At 58.6% G+C, this 25,067-nt stretch overlaps 1 protein-coding gene across 1 annotated transcript in view; it reads right to left on the reverse strand.

Moving 5' to 3' along the window:
* SRCAP (Snf2 related CREBBP activator protein) overlaps positions 1–25,067 on the reverse strand; it is a 79,706-nt gene that overhangs the window by 14,521 nt on the left and 40,118 nt on the right. Inside the window, exons 19-25 of the mRNA XM_054053019.1 lie at positions 22,358–22,527; positions 16,744–17,234; positions 15,743–15,916; positions 10,512–10,675; positions 8,545–8,604; positions 6,644–6,861; positions 1,729–1,934 (exon numbers count right to left, since the gene is read on the reverse strand). Coding sequence (XP_053908994.1) covers positions 1,729–1,934; positions 6,644–6,861; positions 8,545–8,604; positions 10,512–10,675; positions 15,743–15,916; positions 16,744–17,234; positions 22,358–22,527 — 1,483 coding nt within the window. The remainder of the gene's footprint in view (positions 1–1,728; positions 1,935–6,643; positions 6,862–8,544; positions 8,605–10,511; positions 10,676–15,742; positions 15,917–16,743; positions 17,235–22,357; positions 22,528–25,067) is intronic.

The following is a 25,067-nucleotide window of genomic DNA, read 5'->3' on the forward strand; positions in this document are numbered from 1 at the left end:
CATGGAGGTCATGAGGACATCGAGAGGGACTTCATGGAGGTCTTGAGGACATCGAGAAGGACCTCATGGAGGTCATGAGGACATCAAGAGGGACTTCATGGAGGTCATGAGGACATCGAGAGGGACACGAGGACCTCATGGAGGTCATGAGGACATCGAGAGGGACCTTATGGAGGTCATGAGGACATCGAGAGGGACACGAGGAGGTCATGAGGACATCGAGAGGGACTTCATGGAGGTCATGAGGACATCGAGAGGGACACGAGGAGGTCATGAGGACATCGAGAGGGACTTCATGGAGGTCATGAGGACATTGAGAGGGACACAAGGAGGTCATGAGGACATCGAGAGGGACTTCATGGAGGTCATGAGGACATCGAGAGGGACACGAGGACTTCATGGAGGTCATGAGGACATCGAGAGGGACTTCATGGAGGTCATGAGGACATTGAGAGGGACACGAGGACTTCATGAAGGTCATGAGGACATCGAGAGGGACTTCATGGAGGTCATGAGGACATCGAGAGGGACACGAGGACCTCATGGAGGTCATGAGGACATCGAGAAGGACTTCATGCAGGTCATGAGGACATCGAGAGGGACTTCATGGAGGTCATGAGGACATCGAGAGGGACTTCGTGGAGGTGATGAGGACATCAAGAGGGACTTCGTGGAGGTCATGAGGACATCAAGAGGGACTTCGTGCAGGTCATGAGGACATTGAGAGGGACACGAGGACTTCATGAAGGTCATGAGGACATCGAGAGGGACTTCATGGAGGTCATGAGGACATCGAGAGGGACACGAGGACTTCATGGAGGTCATGAGGACATCGAGAGGGACTTCATGGAGGTCATGAGGACATCGAGAGGGACACGAGGACCTCATGGAGGTCATGAGGACATCGAGAGGGACTTCATGGAGGTCATGAGGACATCGAGAGGGACACGAGGACTTCGTGGAGGTCATGAGGACATCGAGAGGGACTTCGTGGAGGTCATGAGGACATCGAGAGGGACACGAGGACTTCGTGGAGGTCATGAGGACATCGAGAGGGACTTCATGGAGGTCATGAGGACATCGAGAGGGACACGAGGACTTCGTGGAGGTCTTGAGGACATCGAGAGGGACTTCGTGGAGGTCATGAGGACATCGAGAGGGACACGAGGACTTCGTGGAGGTCATGAGGACATTGGGGACATCAAGAGGGATGTGGACCTCTGGGACCTCTCTTGATCTTCTAAGACCCCTTTATGGATCACCAGTGACCTCGAGGCCACCACGAAGCCCTTGAGATGTGGCTCCAAGAGGTTCCTGGGCCTCACCAGGAGGTCCAAAGAGGTCATTCCGGAAGATCTGAGACCTCCCATGGAACCGCTTGGACCTCTCTTGGTCTTCTGAGCAACCAGAGACCTCCAGGCCACCACGAAGCCCTTGAGATATGGCTCCAAGAGGTTCCTGGGCCTCACCAGGAGGTCCAAAGGGGTCATTCCTGAAGGTCTGAGACCTCCGATGGACCTCTTGGACCTCCCACGACCTTCTGAGACCTCTTCACAGACCACCAGTGACCACCAGGTCACCACGAAGCCTTGAGATGTGGCTCCAAGAGGTTCCTGGTCCTCACCAGGAGGTCCAAAGAGGTCATTCCGGAAGATCTGAGAGCTCCGATGGAACCTCCCGTGATCTTCACGGCCAACCCTTGTCCCTCCACGCCCTCTCCTCCCGTACCGCAGTCGTATTGGATGAGACGGAGATCCGGGAAAGAGGTCCTCATGGTCCGTAGGATGCGATGAAGTTCGGGATCGCGACGACGTCGGAATTCTTCCTGCAGTCGCGCTTCCAACTGTTCCCTTTGCCGTAACCTCCAGGGAAGAGGGCGACAACTCCGTAACGTCAACGTTCGCGCTTCCACCGCCGGAAGGGCCACCAGGAATCTACGGAGACATCGAGGGGGACATTTGGGGACCCCCCTAAAAGTTTGGGGGACCCCAAAAAATCCCTCCAAGACGCCCCAAAAGCTCTCGGAGGAACCTCAAAACTCCCATTTTGGACCGTATCCGTCACCAAAATGGACTTTGAGGGACTTTGGGGGATAATGGGGACATTGGGGACCCCCTCAAAGGCCTCAAAGACCCCCAAAATCTTGGGGGACCCCAAAAAATCCCTCCAAGACGCCCCAAAAGCTCTCGGAGGAACCTCAAAACCCTCATTTTGGACCATATCCATCACCAAAATGGACTTCGAGGGACATTGGGGGACATTGGGGGATAATGGGGACATTGGGGACCCCTTCAAAGCCCTTAAAGACCCCCAAAATCTTGGGGGACCCTAAAAATCCCTCCAAGACGCCCCAAAAGCTCTCGGAGGAACCTCAAAACCCTCATTTTGGACCGTATCCATCACCAAAATGGACTTTGAGGGACGTTGGGGGACTTTGGGGGACAATGGGGACATTGGGGACCCCCTCAAAGCCCTCGAAGAACCCCCAAAATCTTGGGGGACCCCAAAAAATCCCTCCAAGACGCCCCAAAAGCTCTCGGAGGAACCTCAAACCCCTCATTTTGGACCGTATCCATCACCAAAATGGACTTTTGAGGGACATTGGGGGACATTGGGGGACAATAGGGACATTGGGGACCCCCTCAAAGCCCTCGAAGACCCCCCAAAATCTTGGGGGACCCCAAAAAATCCCTCCAAGACGCTCCAAAAGCTCTCGGAGGAACCTCAAACTCTCATTTTGGACCATATCCATCACCAAAATGGACTTTGAGGGACATTGGGGGACATTGGGGGACATTGGGGGACAATGGGGACATTGGGGACCCCCTCAAAGGCCTCGAAGACCCCCCAAAATCTTGGGGGACCCCAAAAAATCCCTCCAAGACGCCCCAAAAGCTCTCGGAGGAACCTCAAAACCCTCATTTTGGACCGTGTGTCCATCACCAAAATGGACTTTGAGGGGATATTGGGGGACATTGGGGGACATTGGGGACCCCTTCAAAGGCCTCAAAGACCCCCCAAAATCTTGGGGGACCCCAAAAAATCCCTCCAAGACGCCCCAAAAGCTCTCAGAGGAACCTCAAAACCCTCATTTTGGACCATATCCATCACCAAAATGGACTTTGAGGGGACTTTGGGGGACAATAGGGACATTGGGGACCCCCTCAAAGCCCTCGAAGACCCCACAAAATCTTGGGGGACCCCAAAAAATCCCTCCAAGACGCCCCAAAAGCTCTCGGAGGAACCTCAAAACCCTCATTTTGGACCATATCCATCACCAAAATGGACTTTTGAGGGGACTTTGGGGGACACTGGGGGACAACAGGGACATTGGGGACCCCCTCAAAGCCCTTAAAGACCCCCCAAAATCTTGGGGGACCCCAAAAAATCCCTCCAAGACGCCCCAAAAGCTCTCGGAGGAACCTCAAAACTCCCATTTTGGACCGTATCCATCACCAAAATGGACTTTTGAGGGGACTTTGGGGGACATTGGGGGACAATAGGGACATTGGGGACCCCCTCAAAGCCCTCGAAGACCCCCAAAATCTTGGGGGACCCCAAAAAAATCCCTCCAAGACGCCCCAAAAGCTCTCGGAGGAACCTCAAAACCCTCATTTTGGACCATATCCATCACCAAAATGGACTTTGGGGATATTGGGGGACATTGGGGGACAATGGGGACATTGGGGACCCCCTCAAGGCCCTCGAAGACCCCCCAAAATCTTGGGGGAACCAAAAAAATCCCTCCAAGACGCCCCAAAAGCTCTCGGAGGAACCTCAAAACTCCCATTTTGGACCGTATCCATCACCAAAATGGACTTTGGGGGACTTTGGGGGACATTGGGGGACAATGGGGACATTGGGGACCCCCTCAAAGGCCTCGAAGACCCCCCAAAATCTTGGGGGACCCTAAAAATCCGACCAAGACGCCCCAAAAGCTCTCGGAGGAACCTCAAAACCCTCATTTTGGACCGTATCCATCACCAAAATGGACTTTGAGGGGATATAGGGGGACAATGGGGGCTTTGGGGGACAATGGGGACATTGGGGACCCCCTCAAAGGCCTCAAAGACCCCCCAAAATCTTGGGGGACCCCAAAAAATCCCACCAAGACGCCCCAAAAGCTCTCGGAGGAACCTCAAAAACCCTCATTTTGGACCGTATCCATCACCAAAATGGACTTTGAGGGACATTGGGGGACATTGGGGGATAATGGGGACATTGGGGACCCCCTCAAAGCCCTTAAAGACCCCCAAAATCTTGGGGGACCCCAAAAAATCCCACCAAGACGCCCCAAAAGCTCTCGGAGGAACCTCAAAACTCCCATTTTGGACCGTGTGTCCATCACCAAAATGGACTTTGAGGGACATTGGGGGACATTGGGGGACAATGGGGACATTGGGGACCCCCTCAAACCCCTCTAAGGCCCCCAAACACCCCCTTTTCCCCTCTGGGCCCCCCCAAACCCCTCTTTTTCCCCCCCAAACCCCCCCTTTTCCCCTTCTTTCCCCCTAAACCCCCCTTTTCTTCCCTTTACCCCCCCAAAACCCCCCTTTTCCCCAATCTTCCCCCCCAAATCCCCCTAAACCCCCCCTTTTCCCCCCAAACCCCCCCTTTTTCCCCTCTTCCCCCCCAAATCCCCCCTAAACCCCCCAAACCCCTCTTTTCCCCCCCAAAACCCCCCCTTTTCCCCACTCTTCCCCCCCAAATTCCCCCTAAACCCCCCCCAAACCCCCCCTTTTTCCCCCTTTTACCCCCCTGGGCCCCCCCAAATCCCCCCTTTCCCCCCCCCAGATCCTCCCTAAACCCCCTCAAACCCCCCCTTCCCCTCCCAAACCCCCCCTTTTCTCCCCCAACCCCCTTTTCCCCCTCTTTCCCCCCTCAAATGCCCCCCAAACCCCCCCTTTTCCCCACTCTTCCCCCCTCAAATCCCCCCAAAACCCCCCCCTTTTCCCCCTTTACCCCCCAAATCCCCCCTAAACTCCAACACCTCCTTTTTCCCCCCCAAACCCCCCCTTTTTCCCCTCTTTCTCCCCTTTTCCCCCCAAAATCCCCCCTTTTCCCCCCTTTCCACCCCTTTTCCACCCCCAAAACCCCCCTTTTCCCCCCCTCAAATCCCTTTTCCCCCTCTTCCCCCCAAATCCCCCCTTTTCTCCCCAAAACCCCCCCTTTACCCCCCCAAACCCCTCCTCTTTCCCCTCTTCCCCCCAATCCCCCCTAACCCCCCCCAAACCCCCCCTTTTCCCCCCCAAATCCCCCTTAAATCCCCCCTTTCCCCCCCCAACTCCCCCTTTCACCCCCCAAATCCCCTCCAAATCCCTCCTTTTCCCCCCCAACCCCCCCTTTCACCCCTCAAATCCCCCCAAGCCCCCCCTTTTCCCCCCCAAACTCCCTTTTCTCCCCCAAACCCCCCCTTTCTCCCCCAAACCCCCCCTTTTCCCCCTCTTCCCCCCCCAAATCCCCCTTAAATCCCCCCCTTTTCCCCCAAACCCCCCTTTTCTCCCCAAACTCCCCCTTTTCCCCCCTTTACCCCCACAAATCCCCCCAAACCCCCTTTTCTCCCCCAAACTCCCCCTTTTCCCCCCTCTTCCCCCCCAACCCCCCCTTTTTCCCCCTTTCCCCCCAAATCCCCCCTTTCCCCCCTCTTCCCCCCCCAAAACCCCCTAAACCCCCCCAAACCCCCCTTTCACCCCTCAAATCCCCCCTAAACCCCCCCAAACCCCCCCTTTTCCCCCTCTTTCCCCCTCTTCCCCCCCCAAATCCCCCTTAATCCCCCAAACCCCCCCTTTTCCTCCCCCAAACCCCCCCTTTCCCCCCTCAAAGCCCCCTTTTCTCCCCCAACCTCCAACTTTTCCCGCTCTTCCCCCCAAATCTCCCTTAAACCCCCCCAAACCACCCCTTTTCCCCCTCTTTCCCCCCAACCCCCCCCTTTCCCCCTCTTCCCCCCCAAATCGCCCTTAAATCCCCCCACACACCCCCTTTTCTCCCCCAACCCCCCCCTTTCACCCCTCAAATCCCCCCTAAACACCCCCAACCCCCCCTTCCCCCTCTTCCCCCCCCAAATCCCCCTTAAATCCCCCCAAACCCCCCCTTTTCCCCCCAAACCCCCCCTTTCACCCCTCGAATCCCCCCTAAACCCCCCCAACCCCCCCTTTTCCCCCTCTTCCCCCCCCAAATCCCCCCAAACCCCCCTTTTCTCCCCCAACCCCCCCCTTTCACCCCTCAAATCCCCCCTAAACCCCCTCAAACCACCCCTTTTCCCCCTGAACCCCCCCCTTTCCCCCTCTTCCCCCCCCAAATCCCCCTTAAATCCCCCCAAACCCCCCCTTTTCTCCCCCAAACCCCCCCTTTCACCCCTCAAATCCCCCCTAAACCCCCCCAACCCCCCCTTTTCCCCCTCTTCCCCCCCTTCCCCCCCCTTAAATCCCCCCAAACCCCCCCTTTTCCCCCCAAAGCCCCCCTTTCACCCCTCGAATCCCCCCTAAACCCCCCCAACCCCCCCTTTTCCCCCTCTTCCCCCCCCAAATCCCCCCAAACCCCCCTTTTCTCCCCCAAACCCCCCCTTTCACCCCTCAAATCCCCCCTAAACCCCCCCAAACCCTCCCCCGAACCCCCTTTTTCCCCCCCCCATACCCCCCCGTACCTGTCGAGGAGGGGCTGGAGCTGCTGGAGGCGTTGTGGGGGGCTGAGGAGGGCCTGAGCCAAAGCGCCCCCCGGGGGGGGTCCGGGGGGGCCAAAGGTACAGAGCGCGAGGATTTCGGTGCCGTAAACGGGCGCCAACGCGCAGCGGAGCTCGTTGAGACGTAAGAGGCGGTCGAGGCGTTCGGCGCGACCCCGCGCTCGCTTCGCCTCCAGCGACTCCTACACAAGGGGGGGTGAAAAATACTAGAGGGGTGAAAGACACCCCCAGAACCCCCAAAATGACCCTCCGGAACCCCCAAATCCGCCCTCAGAACCCCCAAAATGCTCCTCGAGAGCATCCAAAGAGAGCACAAAAAGCTCTTCTCCATCTCAGCGTCCTCATCGTTATCTCTGTCTTTATCTCCAGGAGCTCCGGGAGGGGGAAAATGGGGTGAAAGACCCCCCAGAACCCCCAAATCCACCTCAGAGGCCCCAAAATGCCCCTCAAGAACCCCCAAATCCACCTCAGAGCCCCCAAAATGCCCCTCAGGAGCATCCAAAGAGAGCCCAAAAAGCTCTTCTCCATCTCAGTGTCCTCATTTTTATCTCTGTCTTTATCTCCAGGAGCTCCGGGAGGGGGAAAATGGGGTTAAAGACCCCCAAAATGCCCCTCAAGAACCCTCAAATCCACCTCAGAGACCCCAAAAACGCCCAAATCCTCCTCACAGCCCCAAAGATGCCCCTCAAGAACCCCCAAATCCCTCTCAGAGCCCCCAAAATGCCCCTCAGAACCCCCAAATCCACCTCAGAGCCCCCAAAATGCCCCTCAAGAACCCCCAAATCCCTCTCAGAGCCCCCAAAATGCCCCTCAGAACCCCCAAATCCACCTCAGAGCCCCCAAAATGCCCCTCAAGAACCCCCAAATCCCTCTCAGAGCCCTCAAAATGCCCCTCAAGAACCCCCAAATCCCTCTCAGAGACACCAAAATGCCCCTCAAGAACCCCCAAATCCACCTAAAAGCCCCCAAAATGCCCCTCAAGAACCCCCAAATCCCTCTCAGAGCCCTCAAAATGCCCCTCAAGAACCCCCAAATCCCTCTCAGAGCCCCCAAAATGCCCCTCAAGAACCCTCAAATCCACCTCAGAGCCCCCAAAATGCCCCTCAAGAACCCCCAAATCCGCCTCAGAGCCCCCAAAATGCCCCTCAAGAGCCTCCAAACACCCCCAAAACGCTCTTCTCCATCTCAGTGTCCTCATCTTTATCTCCAGGAGATCCGGGAGGGGGAAAAAGGGTTAAAGACCCCCCAAAATGCCCCTCAAGAACCCCCAAATCCACCTCAGAACCCCCAAAAACGCCCAAATCCTCCTCACAGCCCCCAAAATGCTCCTCAAGAACCCCCAAATCCCTCTCAGAGCCCTCAAAATGCCCCTCAAGAACCCCCAAATCCACCTCAGAGCCCTCAAAATGCTCCTCAAGAACCCCCAAATCCCTCTCAGAGCCCTCAAAATGCCCCTCAAGAACCCCCAAATCCACCTCAGAGCCCCCAAAATGCCCCTCAAGAACCCCCAAATCCCTCTCAGAGCCCTCAAAATGCCCCTCAAGAACCCCCAAATCCACCTCAGAGCCCTCAAAATGCTCCTCAAGAACCCCCAAATCCCTCTCAGAGCCCTCAAAATGCCCCTCAAGAACCCCCAAATCCACCTCAGAGCCCCCAAATGCCCCCCCAAAAAGATGATCCCCCCTTTTCTGCCCCATAGACACTCCATAGTGCCCCCCCACCCCATAGGGGCCCCCCAGACCCCATTTTACCACCCCCCCCAATTAATGCCCCCCCCTTTCTGCCCCATAGACACCCCATAGTGCCCCCCCAAACCCCCCCCCCGTCAAAATGACCCCCCCCTTTCTGCCCCCCCCCCCACTTACCAGGTAGAATGGGGAGCGCGGGGGGGGCGGGGGCTGCCGGCGCGGGGGGGGCCGGGGGGGCTGTGGGGGTGCAGGGGGGGGACTGGGCCCCCCCTCGGGGTCTTCGCGGGGGGGGGCAACGGTGAGGATGGCGGCGGCGGCGGTTTGGGGGGGCGGCGGCGGCGGCGGCGGAGGAGGAGGAGGGGGGGGCGCTCCGGTGGGGGGGGCAGCGGCGGCGAGGGGGGGGGCTGAAAAAGAGAGGGGGGGGGGGTTAGAAAAATGGGGGGGTCACCTTTTGGGGGGGTAAAATGGGGTCTGGGGGGGCCTCTGTGGGGTGGGGGGGGCACTATGGGGTGTCTATGGGGCAGAAAAGTGGGGGTCATGTTTTGGGGGGGGCATTTGGGGGGGTAAAATGGGGTCTGGGGGGGCCCTATGGGGTGGGGGGGGCACTATGGGGTGGGGGGGCACTATGGGGTGTCTATGGGGCAGAAAAGTGGGGGTCATGTTTTGGGGGGGGCATTTGGGGGGGTAAAATGGGGTCGGGGGGGCACCTATGGAGTGTCTATGGGGCAGAAGGGGGGGGGGTCATCTTTTGGGGGTGCATTTTGGGGGCTCTGAGGCGGATTTGGGGGTTCTTGAGGGGCATTTGGAGGTTCTGAGAGGGATTTGGGGGTTCTTGAGGGGCATTTTGGGGGCTCTGAGGTGGATTTGGGGGTTCTTGAGGGGCATTTTGGGGGCTCTGAGGTGGATTTGGGGGTTCTTGAGGGGCATTTTGGGGGCTCTGAGGTGGATTTGGGGGTTCTCGAGGGGCATTTTGGGGGCTCTGAGGTGGATTTGGGGGTTCTCGAGGGGCATTTTGGGGGCTCTGAGGCGGATTTGGGGGTTCTTGAGGGGCATTTGGAGGTTCTGAGAGGGATTTGGGGGTTCTTGAGGGGCATTTTGGGGGCTCTGAGGTGGATTTGGGGGTTCTTGAGGGGCATTTTGGGGGCTCTGAGGTGGATTTGGGGGTTCTCGAGGGGCATTTTGGGGGCTCTGAGGTGGATTTGGGGGTTCTCGAGGGGCATTTTGGGGGCTCTGAGGTGGATTTGGGGGTTCTCGAGGGGCATTTTGGGGGCTCTGAGGTGGATTTGAGGGTTCTTGAGGGGCATTTTGGGGGTTCTGAGGTGGATTTGGGGGTTCTTGAGGGGCATTTTGGGGGCTCTGAGAGGGATTTGGGGGTTCTTGAGGGGCATTTTGGGGGCTCTGAGGTGGATTTGGGGGTTCTTGAGGGGCATTTTGGGGGTTCTGAGGTGGATTTGGGGGTTCTTGAGGGGCATTTTGGGGGCTCTGAGGTGGATTTGGGGGTTCTTGAGGGGCATTTTGGGGGCTCTGTGGTGGATTTGGGGGTTCTTGAGGGGCATTTTGGGGGCTCTGAGGTGGATTTGAGGGTTCTTGAGGGGCATTTTGGGGGCTCTGAGGTGGATTTGGGGGTTCTCGAGGGGCATTTTGGGGGCTCTGAGAGGGATTTGGGGGTTCTTGAGGGGCATTTTGGGGGCTCTGAGGTGGATTTGGGGGTTCTTGAGGGGCATTTTGGGGGCTCTGAGGTGGATTTGGGGGTTCTTGAGGGGGGTTCATCTTTTTGGGGGGCATTTGGGGGGGTAAAATGGGGTCTGGGGCGCCCCATAAGTTTGGGGGTCCCCCTTAGGTTTTTGGGGTTCCCTCCTATGGTTTGGGGCAACCCTCTAATGTTTTAGGGGGGTCCCATAAGTTTTGAGGGGTCCAATGCTTTTGGGGGGGTCCTATGGTTTTGGGGAACCCCCCTATGGTTTTGGGGGTGTCCCATAGATTTGGGGGTGTCCCATAGCTTTAGGGGTGTCCCATGGTTTTGGGGGCTGTCCTATAGCTTTGGGGGTGTCCTATAGCTTTGGGGGTGTCCCATAGTTTTCAGGGGGTTCCCACAGATTTAGGGGTGTCCCCCCGCCTCCCCTTTATTTTTGGGGTTCACTCACCCAGCAGATCGGTGGCGGCGCCGGGGGGAGCCGCGGGTACGACTCGAAGCAATGGCCGCGGTTGTGGGGGCGCTGCGGTGGTCGTGGGGGGCCCCGCCGAAGTTTGGGGGGGCCCCGCGACCGTTTGGGGGGGCCCTGAGGCGCTTTGGGGGGGCGCTGCGGCGCTTTGGGGGGGCAGCAGCCCGTCTCGGGGAGCTTGGCGCACCACGATCTTCACCACCCCCCCACTGTTCACCAGCGGCGGCGGCACTAAAAAGAGGGGGGACGGGACCCCAAGTTAGAGATAACCCCCCCACAACAGTACCCCCAAAAAACAACCCCCCCATAATCCAAAATAGGGGGTTTGGGGGGACCTAAGGGGGGTTTTGGGGGGGCTGAGGGGCAAATAAAGGGTTTTAGGGGTACCCAAAGGGGGTTTGGGGGGGCTCAGGGGTAAATAAAGGGGTTCATGGGGTACCCAAAGGGGGTTTTGGGGGGGCTCAGGGGCAAATAAAGGGTTTTAGGGGTACCCAAAGGGGGTTTTGGGGGGGCTGAGGGATAAATAAAGGGTTTTAGGGGTAACCAAAGGGGGTTTTGGGGGGGCCGAGGGGTAAATAAAGGGTTTTAGGAGTACCCAAAGGGGGTTTTGGGGGGGCTGAAGGGGAAATAAAGGGGTTCGGGGGGGGCTTAGGGGCAAATAAAGGGTTTTAGGGGTACCCAAAGGGGGTTTTGGGGGGGCTCAGGGGTAAATAAAGAGGTTCAGGGGGGGCTTAGGGGCACCTAAAGGGTTTTAGGGGTACCCAAAGGGGGTTTTGGGGGGGCTCAGGGGTAAATAAAGGGTTTTAGGGGTACCCAAAGGGGGTTCAGGGGGGGCTCAGGGGTAAATAAAGGGTTTTAGGGGTACCCAAACGGGGGTTTGGGGGGGCTGAGGGGTAAATAAAGGGGTTCAGGGGGGGCTTAGGGGCACCTAAAGGGTTTTAGGGGTACCCAAAGGGGGTTTTGGGGGGGCTCAGGGGCAAATAAAGGGGTTTAGGGGTACCCAAAGGGGGTTTTGGGGGGGCTCAGGGCTAAATAAAGGGGTTCAGGGGGGGCTGAGGGGCACATAAAGGGGTTCAGGGGGGGCTCAGAGGGGTATTTTGGGGGCTCAGAGAGGTATTTTGGGGGGTTCAGAGGGGTATTTTGGGGGTTCAGAGGGGTATTGGGGGTTCAGAGGGGTATTTTGGGGGTTCACAGAGATATTTTGGGGCTCCAGAGGGGTATTTTAGGAGTTCAGAGGGGTATTTTGGGGGTTCAGAGGGGTATTTTGGGGGCTCAGAGGGGTATTTTGGGGGTTCACAGAGATATTTTGGGGCTCCAGAGGGGTATTTTGGGGGTTCAGAGGGGTATTTTGGGGGCTCAGAGGGGATTTTTGGGGCTCCAGAAGGGGTATTTTGGGGGTTCAGAGGGGTATTTTGGGGCTCCAGAGGAGTATTTTGGGGGTTCAGAGAGATATTTTGGGGGTTCAGAGAGATATTTTAGGGGCTCAGAGGGATTATTGGGGTTCAGGGGTTGTGTTTTTGGGGTTCAGGGGTTGTGTTTTTGGGGTGCCCTACCTTGAGCGGCGATGGGGAGTCCGATTGTGGGGGGCTGTTGGGGGGCCCCGGGGGGAGGGGGAGGAGGAGGGGGGGGGGGAGCGACGGGAGCCAAGAGAGTAACTTGGGTGGGGGACCCCAAAATGGGGTGCTGCCCCCCCGCGGCCACCAAGTGCACTACGTTCCCTATGGGGAGAGAAAAAGGGGGGGTCAGGGGAGGTACCCCAAAAATGGGGACCCCCCCCGAACCCCATAAGAAGAATAAGAACCCCTCAGAACCCCAAAAATGGGATCCCTGATACCCCCCCGCAGCCCCAAAAGCAGCTGAACCCCAAAAAATGGGGTCCTGACCCCCCTGTACCCCAAAAATGGGACCCGGACACCCCCCCTGCACCCCAAAAATGGGACCTTGATACCCACCAGCACCCCAAAAACCACCTGAACCCCCAAAAATGGGATCCTGATAACCCCCCACAGCCCCAAAAGCAGCTGAACCCCAAAAAATGGGACTCTAAAGACCCCCCCTGCACCCCAAAAAGCAGCTGAACCCCAAAAATGGGATGTTGTGACCCCCCTGCACCCCAAAAATGGGATCCTGGTACGCCCTAGCACCCCAAAAACCACCTGAACCCCAAAAATGGGACTCTAAACATCCTCCTGAACCCCAAAAATGGGATCCTGATACCCCCCCACAGCCCAAAAAGCAGCTGAACCCCAAAAATGGGACCCTAAACACCCTCCTGAACCCCAAAAATGGGACAATGATACACCCTGAACCCCAAAAATGGGATCCTGACACCCCCCCAGCACCCCAAAACCCACCTGTACCCCAAAAAATGGGACTCTAAACATCCCCCAGTACCCCAAAAACCACCCCTGCACCCCAAAAATGGGACCCAAAACACCTCCCTGCACCCCAAAAACCCCCATGAACCCCAAAAACTGAACCTAAACACCCCCCAGCACCCTAAAACCCCCCCTGCACCCCAAAACCGGGACCCTAAACACCCCCCCAGCACCCCAAACCCCCCCTGCACCCCAAAAATGGGACCATGATACCCCCCCAGCACCTCAAAACCCCCCCTGCACCCCAAAAACGGGGCCCTAAACACCCCCCCGCACCCCAAAACCCCCCCTGCACCCCAAAAATGGGACCATGATACCCCCCAGCACCCCAAAACCCCCCCTGCACCCCAAAAACGGGGCCCTAAACACCCCCCGCACCCCAAACCCCCCCTGCACCCCAAAACCAGGACCTTAACCTCCCTCAGCACCCCAAAAATGAGCCCCCCCCCCCAACCACCCCCTCCCTCCCCAACATAAGAGTGGGGGGACCCCCAAAATTGAGGTCCCTGAAGCACAAAGGGGGGGGGTCCCCCCATTTTGGGGTTCGGGGGGGTCCCCCCCCTCCTCCCTTAACTCCCCCTCCTCCCCTTTTCTCCCCCCTCCCACCTCCCAATACAGGGGTCCCCCCCTAAAGTAAAGGGGTTCCTCCCCAAATAAAGGGGTGTCCCCCCCAAAATTGGGGTCCCTGAGATGCACAAAGGGGGGGTCCCCCACTTATATATATCGGGGGGTCCCCCCTCCTCCCTTAACCCCCCCTCCTCCCCTTTTCTCCCCCCTCCCACCTCCCACCCCCCAATAAAGGGGTGTTTCCCCCCCTATAAAATTGGGGGGTACGGGGTGGGGGGGGGTCCCCCAAAACTTACGTGGGAGCCCTCGGGGGGGCGCGAGGGTGAGATGTCGTACGGGGGGGGCGGTTAAAGTGAATTTACTGCCTTGAAGTTGAAGGGTGAGGGGTTTGGGGGTCCCCCCCCCCGGGGACCCCCCAAAAACGCTACCGCTCCCCCCAAGTGATGAAACCCCCCCCGGACGTTGAGCCAAAGCCGCTAATTGACCCAAACTGACCAATTCACCCGCTGGAAGAGAGAGAAAAAAGGGGGGGGGACACCCCAAAAATTATTGGGGGGCGGTTAGAGGGGTGAAAATCAAGGGGGGACCCCAAAATATGGGGGTTGGGGGGGTTAGAGGGGGGAAAATGGGGGGGATACCCCAAAATATGGGGGGGGGGGGGGGGGTTAGAGGGGTGAAAATGGGGGGGACACCCCAAAAAATATTGAGGGGGGGTTAGAGAGGTGATAATAAGGGGGGGACCCCAAAATATGGGGGTTTGGGGTGGTTAAAGGGGTTAAAATGGGGGTGAATGGAGGGGAATGGGGGGTAATGGGGGTGAAAGGGGGGGGGGAATGGGGGGAGAGGGGTTAAAGTGGGGGGGGACACCCCAAAAAATATTGAGGGGCGGTTAGAGGGGTGAAAATAAAGGGGGGACCCCAAAAAATGGGGGTTGGGGGGGGTTAGAGGGGGGAAAAACCCCAAAATATGGGGGTGGGGGGGTTAGAGGGGGTAAAATGGGGGGGAATGGGGTTAAAGTGGGGGGGGACACCCCAAGAAATATTGAGGGGAGGTTAGAGGAGTGAAAATAAGGGGGGGACCCCAAAAAATGGGGGTTGGGGGGGTTAAAGGGGTTAAAATGGGGGGGAATAGGGGTGAATGGGGGGGAATAGGGGGTAATAGGGGGGTGGGGGGTCAAAGTGGGGGGGGGGAATGGGGGGAGAGGGGTTAAAGTGGGGGGGGACACCCCAAAAAATATTGAGGGAGGGATTACAGAGGTGAAAATAAGGGGGGGACCCCAAAAAATGGGGTTTGGAGGGGGTTAGAGGGGGGAAAATGGGGGGAATACCCCAAAATATGGGGGGGGGGGGGGTTAGAGGGGTGAAAATGGGGGGGGACACCCCAAAAAATAGAGGGGGGATTAGAGAGGTGATAATAAGGGGGGGACCCCAAAATAGGGGGGTTTGGGGGGGTTAAAGGGGTTAAAATGGGGGTGAATGGGGGGTAATGGGGTGAATGGGGGGGAATAGGGGGGTGGGGGGTTAAAGGGAGGGTGGAATGGGGGGGGAATGGGGTTAAAGTGGGGGGGGACACCCCAAAAAATATTGAGGGGAGGTAGAGGAGTGAAAATAAGGGGGGGGACCCCAAAATATGGGGGCTGGCGGGGGTTAGAGGGGGTAAAATGGGGGGGATACCCCAAAATATGGGGGTTTGGGCGGGGTTAGAGGGGGTAAAATGGGGGGGACACCCCAAAAAATATTGAGGGGGGGTTAGAGAGGTGATAATAAGGGGGGACCCCAAAATATGGGGGTTTGGGGGGGTTAAAGGGGTTAAAATGGGGGTGAATGGGGGGTGAATGGGGGTGAATGGGGGGTAATGGGGGGAAATAGGGGGGTGGGGGGTTAAAGGGGGGGGCGGAATGGGGGGGGAATGGGGTTAAAGTGGGGGGGACACCCCAAAAAATATTGAGGGGGTGGTAGAGAGGTGAAAATAAGGGGGAGACCCCAAAATAGGGGGGTTTGGGGGCAGTTAAAGGGGGGTAATGGGGGTGAATGGGGGGTAATGGGGGGGGGGTCAAGGTAGGGGGGGGGAATGGGGGGAGAGGGGTTAAAGTTGGGGGGGACACCCCAAAAAATATTGAGGGGGGGGTTAGAGGGGTGAAAATAAGGGGGGGAACCCCAAAATATGGGGGTTCGGGGGGGGTTAGAGGGGTTAAAATAGGGGGTGGGGGTCAAAATAGGGGGGGACACCCCAAAAAAATGGGGGGGGAGAAGATTTTGGGGTACTCACAGGGCAGCCGGGCCTGCATGTCGGGGGCCAAGAGGAGGCGTTGAGGCCCGGGCCCCGGCAGGGCGTACGCAGCTAAAGGGGGACCCCCCTTCGCCCCCAAAGTTTGGGGGTTCGGGGGGGGCGGAGGCCGTGGGGCGGAAGGAGGGGCGGAAGCCAAAGGAGATGGCGGCAGCGCTGAGGGGAGGAAGGGGTTAATGGCGGAGAGGAGGGGGGAGGACCGGGGGTGTAAGCCACGCCCACTGCCCCTAAGCCACGCCCACAGCCCCTAAGCCACGCCCCAACACCTTTAAGCCCAGTCTGACCCAGAAGGACCAGTTTAACCCCTCTAAGCTCCGCCCACATCATAAGTCCCTCCCATCTTTCTAAGCCCCGCCCACCTCCTCAGCCAACCCAGCCCACAGCCCGCCAACCAATATCCCATAATAACCACTTCAAGCCCCGCCCACTCCACCAAGCCAAGCCCCATCGTGCTTCATAAGCTCCACCCCTTTCTAACAAGCCACGCCCTCCCAATGTCATTAGCCCCAAGCCCCGCCCAATAAAGCCCCTCCCATTCCCCTACAAGCCCCGCCCTTCCTGTGACATAATTCATCCACAGGCCCCGCCCCTTTCAACAAGCCCCGCCCCCATAAGCCCCGCCCCCCATGCAGCAATCCACCCACAAGCGCCACCCCTCCATAAGCCCCGCCCAGCCCCCCACAAGCCCCGCCCTCCACATGCCATCAGCCCTCTCGAAGCCACGCCCCTCCATAAGCCACGCCCCATGCCAGAAACCTCACAAGCCCCGCCCTCCATAAGCCCCGCCCTCCCCATGCCATGAGCCTTCCTGAAGCCCCGCCCCTCAATAAGCCACACCCTATACCATAAACCTCCCCAAGCCCCGCCCATCCATAAACCCCCACCCATAAACCCCGCCCACCCCTCCGCAAACCACGCCCCTCCATAACCCCACCCTCCCCTCCATAAGCCCCGCCCACCCCCACCCAAGCCCCGCCCCTCACCATGCGCCGCTCCAGCGGTGGGCGTGGCCATCAGGGTGGGCCGAGGGGGCGTGGCCACCAGCCCGAGCCCCGCAGTGGGCAGCGCCGAGGGGGCGTGGCCAAGCCCCGTAGGGGCGTGGCTAAGACCAGCAGGCACCAAATTGATCGCCGAGGGGGCGTGGCCAGCCGCGGCGGGGGCGTGGCTAAAAGCGATGTGGGCGGGGCCGAGTGGGGTCGGAGTCGTCGTCAGAGCACCACCTCCCGGGTTGGGGGAGGGGAGGGCAGCGGTGGCTACCGGGGTGGGGGGGGCGGTAGCCATAAGGGCGGGGGCTAAAGTGACCCCGGGGGGGGCTACGAGGAGAGGAGGGGGCGGGGCTACGGCGGTGGAGGGGGCGGGGCTTAAAGGGAGAACCCCCAAATGGGAAGTGGGGGGCGCGGGGGGGGCTGTGGGGCGCGAGGGGTTCAGGAGCAGAACCGCCCGGTTCTCCGCCTTCGGCACCGGCTGCAGCATCCTGGGGGGGGGGGGGGAGGAAAAAGGGGGGGTCAGGGGCACCCCAATATCCAACAGGGCACCCCAACCCCTCTATGGGGCACCCCAATATCCCAGAGGGTGATCTGAGTCCCCCTATGGGGCACCCCAATATCTGAGAGGGTGATCTGAGCCCCCATATGGGGCACCCCAATATCTGAGAGGGCACTGTGAGCCCCCTATGGGGCACCCCAATATCCAAAAGGGCACCCCAACCCCTCTATGGGGCACCCCAATATCTGAGAGAGTGATCTGAGCCCCCCTATGGGGCACCCCAATATCCCAGAGAGCGCTGTGACCCCCCTATGGGGCACCCCAATATCCAACAGGGCACTGTGAGCCCTCTATGGGGCACCCCGACTTCTCTATGGGGTACCCCAACCTCTCTATGGGGCACCCCAATATCCAACAGAGCACTGTGAGCCCTCTATGGGGCACCCCAATATCTCTATGGGGTACCCCAACCTCTCTATGGGGCACCCCAAGTTCTCTATGGGGGCACCATGACCCCACTATGGGGCACAGTGACCCCTCTATGGGGCACCCCAACCCCTCTATGGGGCACCCCAACCTCTCTATGGGGAACCCCAACACCTCTATGGGGCACAGTAAGCCCTTTAGTGCACCCCAACTTCCCTATGGGGCACCTCAACATCTCGATGGGGCACAGTGACCCCTCTATGGGGCACCCCAATATCTCTATGGGACACCCCAACACCTCTGTGGGGCACAGTAACCCCTTTAGGGCACCCCAACTTCTATGGGGCACCTCAATATCTCTATGGGACACCCCAAGTTGTCTATGGGACACCCCAACTTCCCTATGGGACACCCCAACTTCCCTATGGGGCACAGTGACCCCTCTGTGGGGCACCCCAATATCTCTATGGGGCACTCCGACCTCTCTATGGGGCACAGTGACCCCTTTAGGGCACCCCAACTTCCCTATGGGGCACTGCACTACCTCTATGGGGCACCCCAACTTCTCTATGGGGCACAGTGACCCCTCTATGGGGCACCCCAACCCTTCTATGGGGCACCCCGACCTCTCTATGGGGCACCCCAACCCCTCTATGGGGCACCCCGACTTCTCTATGGAGCACAGTGACCCCTCTATGGGGCACCCCAACATCTCTATGGGGCACCCCGACTTCTCTATGGGGCACAGTGACCCCTTTAGGGCACCCCAAGTTCTCTATGGGTCACCCCAATATATCTATGGGGCACCCTGACCTCGCTATGGGCACCCCAACCTCACTATAGGGCACCCCGACACGTCTATGGGGCACAGTGACCCGTCTATGGGGCACCCCAATATCTCTATGGGGCACAGTGACCCCTCTATGGGGCACCCCAATATCTCTATGGGGCACAGTGACCCCTCTATGGGGCACCCCAATATCTCTATGGGGCACAGTGACCCCTTTAGGGCACCCCATCTTCTCTATGGGTCACCCCAATATATCTATGGGGCACCCCAATACCTCTATGGGGCACAGTGACCCCTCTATGGCGAACCCCAACTTCAATGATGTCCCCAATGCCTCAATGATGTCCCCAATGCCCTCAATGATGTCCCCAACGCCCTCAGTGATGTCCCCAATGCCCTCAGTGATGTCCCCAATGCCTCAGTGATGTCCCCAATGCCCTCAATGATGTCCCCAATGCCTCAGTGATGTCCCCAATGCCCTCAATGATGTCCCCAATGCCTCAGTGATGTCCCCAATGCCCTCAATGATGTCCCCAATGCCCTCAGTGATGTCCCCAATCCCTCAGTGATGTCCCCAATGCCCTCAGTGATGTCCCCAATGCCCTCAATGATGTCCCCAATGCCCTCAGTGATGTCCCCAATCCCTCAATGATGTCCCCAACGCCCTCAATGATGTCCCCAATGCCCTCAGTGATGTCCCCAATCCCTCAATGATGTCCCCAATGCCCTCAGTGATGTCCCCAATGCCCTCAATGATGTCCCCAATGCCCTCAGTGATGTCCCCAATGCCCTCAATGATGTCCCCAATCCCTCAGTGATGTCCCCAATGCCCTCAGTGATGTCCCCAATGCCCTCAGTGATGTCCCCAATCCCTCAATGATGTCCCCAACGCCCTCAATGATGTCCCCAATGCCCTCAGTGATGTCCCCAATCCCTCAGTGATGTCCCCAATGCCCTCAGTGATGTCCCCAATCCCTCAGTGATGTCCCCAATGCCCTCAGTGATGTCCCCAATGCCCTCAGTGATGTCCCCAATGCCCTCAGTGATGTCCCCAATGCCTCAGTGATGTCCCCAATGCCTCAGTGATGTCCCCAATGCCCTCAATGATGTCCCCAATGCCTCAGTGATGTCCCCAATGCCCTCAATGATGTCCCCAATGCCCTCAGTGATGTCCCCAATCCCTCAGTGATGTCCCCAATGCCCTCAGTGATGTCCCCAATGCCCTCAATGATGTCCCCAATGCCCTCAGTGATGTCCCCAATCCCTCAATGATGTCCCCAACGCCCTCAATGATGTCCCCAATGCCCTCAGTGATGTCCCCAATCCCTCAATGATGTCCCCAATGCCCTCAGTGATGTCCCCAATGCCCTCAATGATGTCCCCAATGCCCTCAGTGATGTCCCCAATGCCCTCAATGATGTCCCCAATCCCTCAGTGATGTCCCCAATGCCTCAGTGATGTCCCCAATGCCCTCAGTGATGTCCCCAATCCCTCAATGATGTCCCCAACGCCCTCAATGATGTCCCCAATGCCCTCAGTGATGTCCCCAATCCCTCAGTGATGTCCCCAATGCCCTCAGTGATGTCCCCAATCCCTCAGTGATGTCCCCAATGCCCTCAGTGATGTCCCCAATGCCCTCAGTGATGTCCCCAATCCCTCAGTGATGTCCCCAATGCCCTCAGTGATGTCCCCAATGCCCTCAGTGATGTCCCCAATCCCTCAATGATGTCCCCAATCCCTCAGTGATGTCCCCAATGCCCTCAGTGATGTCCCCAATCCCTCAGTGATGTCCCCAATGCCCTCAGTGATGTCCCCAATGCCCTCAGTGATGTCCCCAATGCCTCAATGATGTCCCCAATGCCCTCAGTGATGTCCCCAATCCCTCAATGATGTCCCCAATCCCTCAGTGATGTCCCCAATGCCCTCAGTGATGTCCCCAATGCCCTCAATGATGTCCCCAATGCCCTCAGTGATGTCCCCAATGCCCTCAGTGATGTCCCCAATCCCTCAGTGATGTCCCCAATGCCCTCAATGATGTCCCCAATCCCTCAGTGATGTCCCCAATGCCTCAGTGATGTCCCCAATGCCCTCAATGATGTCCCCAATCCCTCAGTGATGTCCCCAATGCCCTCAATGATGTCCCCAATGCCCTCAATGATGTCCCCAATCCCTCAATGATGTCCCCAATGCCCTCAGTGATGTCCCCAATGCCCTCAATGATGTCCCCAATCCCTCAGTGATGTCCCCAATGCCCTCAGTGATGTCCCCAATGCCCTCAGTGATGTCCCCAATGCCCTCAATGATGTCCCCAATGCCCTCAGTGATGTCCCCAATGCCCTCAATGATGTCCCCAATGCCCTCAGTGATGTCCCCAATGCCCTCAATGATGTCCCCAATGCCCTCAGTGATGTCCCCAATCCCTCAATGATGTCCCCAATCCCTCAGTGATGTCCCCAATGCCCTCAGTGATGTCCCCAATGCCCTCAATGATGTCCCCAATGCCCTCAGTGATGTCCCCAATGCCTCAATGATGTCCCCAATCCCTCAATGATGTCCCCAATGCCCTCAGTGATGTCCCCAATGCCCTCAATGATGTCCCCAATCCCTCAATGATGTCCCCAATCCCTCAGTGATGTCCCCAATCCCTCAATGATGTCCCCAATCCCTCAATGATGTCCCCAATGCCCTCAGTGATGTCCCCAATGCCCTCAATGATGTCCCCAATGCCCTCAGTGATGTCCCCAATGCCTCAATGATGTCCCCAATCCCTCAATGATGTCCCCAATGCCCTCAGTGATGTCCCCAATGCCCTCAGTGATGTCCCCAATCCCTCAATGATGTCCCCAATGCCTCAATGATGTCCCCAATGCCCTCAGTGATGTCCCCAATGCCCTCAATGATGTCCCCAATCCCTCAATGATGTCCCCAATCCCTCAGTGATGTCCCCAATCCCTCAATGATGTCCCCAATCCCTCAATGATGTCCCCAATGCCCTCAGTGATGTCCCCAATCCCTCAATGATGTCCCCAATCCCTCAGTGATGTCCCCAATGCCTCAATGATGTCCCCAATCCCTCAATGATGTCCCCAATGCCCTCAGTGATGTCCCCAATGCCCTCAGTGATGTCCCCAATCCCTCAATGATGTCCCCAATGCCTCAATGATGTCCCCAATGCCCTCAGTGATGTCCCCAATGCCCTCAATGATGTCCCCAATGCCCTCAATGATGTCCCCAATGCCCTCAGTGATGTCCCCAATCCCTCAATGATGTCCCCAATCCCTCAGTGATGTCCCCAATGCCCTCAATGATGTCCCCAATCCCTCAGTGATGTCCCCAATCCCTCAATGATGTCCCCAATGCCCCCAGTGATGTCCCCAATGCCCTCAGTGATGTCCCCAATGCCCTCAGTGATGTCCCCAATCCCTCAATGATGTCCCCAATCCCTCAATGATGTCCCCAATGCCCTCAATGATGTCCCCAATGCCTCAGTGATGTCCCCAATGCCCTCAGTGATGTCCCCAATCCCTCAATGATGTCCCCAATGCCCTCAATGATGTCCCCAATGCCCTCAATGATGTCCCCAATCCCTCAATGATGTCCCCAATCCCTCAATGATGTCCCCAATGCCTCAGTGATGTCCCCAATCCCTCAATGATGTCCCCAATGCCCTCAGTGATGTCCCCAATGCCCTCAATGATGTCCCCAATGCCTCCGTGATGTCCCCAATGCCCTCAGTGATATCCCCAATGCCCTCAGTGATGTCCCCAATGCCCTCAATGATGTCCCCAATGCCCTCAATGATGTCCCCAATCCCTCAGTGATGTCCCCAATGCCCTCAGTGATGTCCCCAACGCCCTCCGTGCTGTCCCCGCGATGTCCCCGTGGTGTCCCCTCACCGGTTGACTTTCATCCGGACGGGTTTGGGTCGCGGCAGAGGGTCGGGAGCGGCGGCCACGTCCTCGAGGAGCCTTCGCGTCACCCTCCAGCGTGGGACGAAGGTCCGGGCGGCGTAACGCGAGACGTGACCTTCCAGAGCCACCAGCGAGAAGAGCGCCATGTCCACCTCCTGACGGGGGGACCAGGAGGACAACGCGGTCACCACGAGGCCATCACGGCCACCACGAGGCCACCACAGCTCCTCAAGGGCCACCACAGCTCCTCAAAGGCCACCATGAGGCCACTAAAGGTCCTCAAGGGCCACCACAGCTCTTTAAAGGCCACTACGAGGCCACCACAGGTCCTCAAGGGCCACCACAGCTCCTTAAGGGCCACTACGAGGCCACCACAGCTCCTCAAAGGCCACCACGAGGCCATCATGGCCACCATGAGGCCACCACAGGTCCTCATGGGCCACCATGAGGCCACTAAAGGTCCTGAAGGGCCATCACAAGGCCACCACAGCTCCTCAAGGGCCACCACAGCTCCTCAAGGGCCACCACGAGGCCACCACAGGTCGTCAAGGGCCACCACAGGTCCTCAAAGGCCACCATGAGGCCACTAAAGGTCCTCAAGGGCCACCACAGCTCCTCAAAGGCCACCACGAGGCCATCACAGCTCCTCAAGGGCCACCACAGCTCCTAAAGGGCCACCATGAAGCCCCCACAGGTCCTCAAAGGCCACCACAGCTCCTTAAGGGCCACTACGAGGCCACCACAGGTCCTCAAGGGCCACCCTGAGACCACCACAGGCCCTCAAAGGCCACCATGAGGCCATCATGGCCACCATGAGGCCACCGCAGGTCCTCAAGGGCCACCACAGCTCCTTAAGGGCCACCATGAGGCCACCACAGGTCCTCAAGGGCCACCACGAGGCCACCACAGGCCCTCAAAGGCCACCATGAGGCCGTCATGGCCACCACAGCTCCTCAAGAGCCACCATGAAGCCCCCACAGGTCCTCAGGGGCCACCACAGCTCCTTAAGGGCTACCATGAAGCCGCCACAGGTCCTCAAAGGCCACCATGAGGCTGTCATGGCCACCACGAGGCCACCACAGCTCCTCAAGGGCCACCACAGGTCCTCAAGGGCCACCATGAGGGCATCATGGCCACCACAAGGCCACCACAGGTCCTCAAGGGCCACCACAGCTTCTCAGAGGTCACCATGAAGCCCCCACAGGTCCTCAGGGGCCACCACAGCTCCTTAAGGGCCACTACGAGGCCACCACAGCTCCCCAAGGGCCACCACAGCTCCTCAAGGGCCACCATGAAGTCACCACAGCTCCTCAAAGGCCACCGTGAGGCCACCACAGCTCCTCAAGGGCCACCATGATGCCATCATGGCCATCACGAGGCCACCAGAGCTCCTCAGGGGCCACCACAGCTCCTCAAGGGCCACCACAGGTCCTCAAAGGCCACCATGAAGCCACCACAAGTCCTCAAGGGCCACCACAGCTCCTAAAGGGCCACTACGAGGCCACCACAGGTCCTCGAAGGCCACCATGAGGCCACCACAGGTCCTCAGGGGCCACCACAGCTCCTTAAGGGCCACTACGAGGCCACTAAAGGTCCTCAAGGGCCACCACAGCTCCTCAAGAGCCACCATGAGGGCATCATGGCCACCATGAGGCCACCACAGGTCCTCAAGGGCCACCACAGCTTCTAAAGGGCCACCATGAAGCCACTAACGGTCCTCAAGTGCCACCACGAGGCCATCACGGCCACCACGAGGCCACCACTGCTCCTCAAAGGCCACCATGAGGCCATCATGGCCACCACGAGGCCATCACAAGTCCTCAAGGGCCACCACGAGGCCACTAAAGGTCCTCAAGGGCCACCACAGCTCTTTAAAGGCCACTACGAGGCCACCACAGGTCCTCAAGGGCCACCACAGCTCCTTAAGGGCCACTACAAGGCCACCACAGGTCCTCAAAGGCCACCACGAGGCCATCATGGCCACCACAAGGCCACCACAGGTCCTCAAGGGCCACCACAGCTCCTCAAAGGCCACCATGAGGCCACTAAAGGTCCTCAAGGGCCACCACAGCTCCTTAAGGGCCACTACGAGGCCACCACAGGTCCTCAAGGGCCACCACGAGGCCACCACAGGCCCTCAAAGGCCACCATGAGGCCGTCATGGCCACCACAGCTCCTCAAGAGCCACCATGAAGCCCCCACAGGTCCTCAGGGGCCACCACAGCTCCTTAAGGGCTACCATGAAGCCGCCACAGGTCCTCAAAGGCCACCATGAGGCTGTCATGGCCACCACGAGGCCACCACAGCTCCTCAAGGGCCACCACAGGTCCTCAAGGGCCACCATGAGGGCATCATGGCCACCACAAGGCCACCACAGGTCCTCAAGGGCCACCACAGCTTCTCAGAGGTCACCATGAAGCCCCCACAGGTCCTCAGGGGCCACCACAGCTCCTTAAGGGCCACTACGAGGCCACCACAGCTCCCCAAGGGCCACCACAGCTCCTCAAGGGCCACCATGAAGTCACCACAGCTCCTCAAAGGCCACCGTGAGGCCACCACAGCTCCTCAAGGGCCACCATGATGCCATCATGGCCATCACGAGGCCACCAGAGCTCCTCAAGTGCCACCATGAAGGCAACTCAAGACCTCCAGTGCCACCACGAGGCCACCTCAAGACCTCAAGTGCCACCATGAG

This window comes from Cuculus canorus, chromosome 38 (assembly GCF_017976375.1).
Source record: "Cuculus canorus isolate bCucCan1 chromosome 38, bCucCan1.pri, whole genome shotgun sequence".
NCBI lineage: Eukaryota > Metazoa > Chordata > Aves > Cuculiformes > Cuculidae > Cuculus > Cuculus canorus.